The sequence below is a fragment of the Centroberyx gerrardi genome, chromosome 21 (genome assembly GCF_048128805.1).
Source record: "Centroberyx gerrardi isolate f3 chromosome 21, fCenGer3.hap1.cur.20231027, whole genome shotgun sequence".
Taxonomy (NCBI): Eukaryota; Metazoa; Chordata; class Actinopteri; order Beryciformes; family Berycidae; genus Centroberyx; species Centroberyx gerrardi.
The window spans coordinates 13,638,406-13,641,821 of record NC_136017.1 but is presented as its reverse complement, the minus strand read 5'-3'; the positions used below and the strand labels follow the sequence as shown (position 1 = coordinate 13,641,821).

General features: G+C 48.9%; 1 protein-coding gene across 1 annotated transcript; it reads left to right on the top strand.

Moving 5' to 3' along the window:
• Positions 1 to 362: 362 nt before the first annotated feature.
• On the top strand, positions 363 to 2,477 carry slitrk1 (SLIT and NTRK like family member 1). The gene has a single exon (XM_071903264.2). The coding sequence runs from the start codon at positions 363 to 365 to the stop codon at positions 2,475 to 2,477; it is 2,115 nt and encodes a 704-aa protein (XP_071759365.1).
• Positions 2,478 to 3,416: the final 939 nt, after the last annotated feature.

Below are 3,416 nucleotides of genomic sequence, written 5' to 3'. Positions count from 1 at the left end.
AGGAAAAAGGCACGGATTTGTTCATTTTTTTTTTTTTGGTGGTTGCCAAGGTCAGTCTTTCACGAACTGAGAGCCGAACGATGCGTTGGACACTACTGCCGTTCGCTGTTTTTGATTCGCATCATAAACATGCGGAGGCTCTGAGGATTCGCTCGATGTGAATGAGACGTTTATGTGGCAATTTCCAAAACACTGGAAGTCTGGACACACGAGCAGGTTAGACGCAGCATGGATCTGTTATAAAAGACTGCCTTATCTTCTCCCGCACCTAAATGTCGATCTCCTCTTTTCTTGTTACTGATGTAGACAGATTTCACAGCTCGTATGTCTTGAAACCGGGAATGAATTGTTCGCGTTGAAAAATGCTGCTTTGGATTGTTCTGCTGAATGCGGCTCTTTGTGTTGCTAGTGGAAATGTTACAAAGGACATTTGTAAGGAGCAGATATGCTCTTGCAACGAGATAGAGGGAGATCTGCACATAGACTGCGAAAAAAGGAGCTTCACCACTCTGCAGCATTTGACTGGCCCCAGCTCGCAGTTTTATCACTTGCTGTTGCACGGGAATTCTCTATCCAGGCTATTTCCCAACGAGTTCGCCAACTTTTACAATGCTGTGAGCCTGCATTTGGAAAACAATGGCTTGCACGACATTGTCCCCGGCGCCTTCCTGGGATTGCAGCTGGTGAAACGGCTGCACATCAATAACAATAAGATAAGATCGTTCAGGAAGAGTACATTTCTGGGGTTAGACGACTTGGAATATCTCCAAGCCGATTTTAATCTATTGAGGGATATTGACCCCGCCGTTTTCAGGGACCTAAATAAACTTGAAGTGTTAATACTTAACGATAACCTCATCAGCGCGCTACCTATAAACGTGTTTCAACATGTGCCCATTACGCATCTCGACCTGCGGGGAAACCGAATCAAAACGTTGCCTTATGAGGGGATCCTTGAACAAATACCGGGTATTGCGGAGGTTTTGTTGGAGGACAACCCGTGGGACTGTAACTGCGACCTGGTTTCTCTTAAGGAATGGCTGGAGAACATACCGCATAACGCGCTCATTGGGAGGGTGATATGCGAGGCTCCGACCAGACTGCAGGGGAGCGACTTAAACGAGACGTCGGAGGCGGATCTGTGCCCTTCAAAGAACGGCGGCGTGGACACCAGCCTGGTCGCCCCTCCCACCCAGGACGAGACCTCGGAGCCCGTGGCCCCCGGGCCGCGTCCGACGCCTTACAAGCCCAACGGAGAGGCCAGTGGGCCCCCGACGCCCGGGGGCCACGGGCCCAAGAGCCGCTCCAAATCTCGTGAGAACTGGCAGCTGAAAACGAAGCCTACCCCAGTGCTGACAGGTGTGAACGGGGACAGAGAGCAGCTGCACAACGCGACGTGCCCCCAGTCCTGCAACTGCAAGCTGGTCGGCTCCAGACAGGGGCTGGGGGTCAACTGCGAGGGGAAGAAGATCGAGACCCTGTCCAACCTGAAACCCAAACCCTTGGTCGCGCACGAGTTGAACATGAGAGACAACAACATCCATGCTGTCAAAAAGAACCAGCTGATTGGCTACTCCAGCCTCAACCTGCTTGATCTGGGTGGGAACAACATCAAGGTGATCGACAACAGCACTTTCCAGAACCTGACCGAGCTGAGGTGGCTGTATTTGGATAAGAACTATCTGGATACGGTGCTGGCAGAGATGTTCGTGGGCCTTCTGAATCTGGAATATCTCAGTTTGGAATACAACGACATCCAGCTCATCGTGGCTGGCGCGTTCAGCCCCATGCCAAATCTGAGGGTTTTGTTCCTCAACAACAACTTGCTGAAATCTTTACCCGTGGATGCTTTCCTTGGGATTTCTTTATCCAAAATTAGTCTGCATAATAATTATTTCACCTATCTCCCCGTGGCTGGCGTGTTAGACCAGCTCAATTCAATCATACAGATTGATTTGCATGGGAACCCGTGGGATTGCTCGTGCAACATCGTGCCCTTCAAGCAGTGGACGGAGAAACTGGGGGCAGACGTGATAGTGAGCGACCTCAAGTGCGAGTCCCCGGAAGAGTTTTGGAAGCGAGATTTTCGCCACGTCCGAAACGACCGCATGTGCCCCAAACTCTACGACGGAATCTCGCCCACCTCCCTGGCCAAAAACAGCACTTTCACCGTGGACTCGGGGACGCGCTCGAACTCTTATTTGGAGCCGAACCGGGTCTCCATCTCGGTGCTCGTCCCCGGGCTGCTGTTGGTGTTCGTCACGTCCGCGTTCACTGTCGTAGGAATGCTTGTGTTTATTTTGCGGAACCGCAAGAGATCAAAGCGGAGGGACGGGAACTCCTCCGCCTCGGAGATCAATTCCTTGCAGACAGTGTGCGACTCGTCTTATTGGCACAGCGGGCCTTACCACGCAGACGGGGGCGCGCACCGGGGCTTCGACTGCAGCGCGCACCTCTCCACGACAAACGATGCGTAAAAGGACTCTGCTATTAGTCTAGTACAGTAAGCCTATACCAGACTGGATTACAAACAGTCACACAGACAGACTGACGTACACAAGTGACTAAAACGGCAAGATACCGAGCCTCTTCATTACGCTTTCTTTTCGTTATAGACGTATACAGACTTGTTTATTATTATTTTTTTGTTTTTCTCCAGTTGAACCAAGTCAGTCTGCTGCACAGGCCCCATACTGTAATATATGTATATGCCAAGCCCCCCCACCCCCCCACCCCCCTGGCTAAACCCCTCCCTCCCTCCTCCTCCCAGTTCTGCTATTTGCCGCAATCGGACTACGGATCTGTATGAGACAGAAAGAGGGAGAAACACACAGAGAGAGAGAGAGAGAGAGAAAGAGAGAGAAAGAGAGAGAGAGAGGGTGTGTGTGAGAGAGCGAGATAGACCGATGTAGAAGACCCGGGGAATGGTGCACGAACGCATGAATGTAAATGTAAATACTCGGACCGATGTATCATAATCTGCATGATGATATTTCGCATGGTTTCAACACACACACAACGGCGAGGAACCATAACCACCATAACCAACAAAGAAGCCAACTCGACCCTTATTTCATGTTATATCAATATGACGACTATATATAGATATTAAGAATTATATATGACTATTACAAAGTGCCATTTCTCTATTTTTTGTGAACCTGCAGTTAGGATTTGTATTTGTTGTTTTAAAACTTGTTTGGAGAAAAGAGAAAAAAAACAATATAACGGATAACGATGACTAATTCGGAAAGGAGTGACGCAAGTGAAGCTGTCAATGCATGTTCTTTTTTTTTTCTTTTTCTTTTTTTTGTTTGTTATCATTTGATTGTCGATAAATATTGGGGTTATTTATACCGTACTAGTTGGTGCAGATTAAAACCACGTCTGCGCAGTCATCATCTCCTTTATGAATG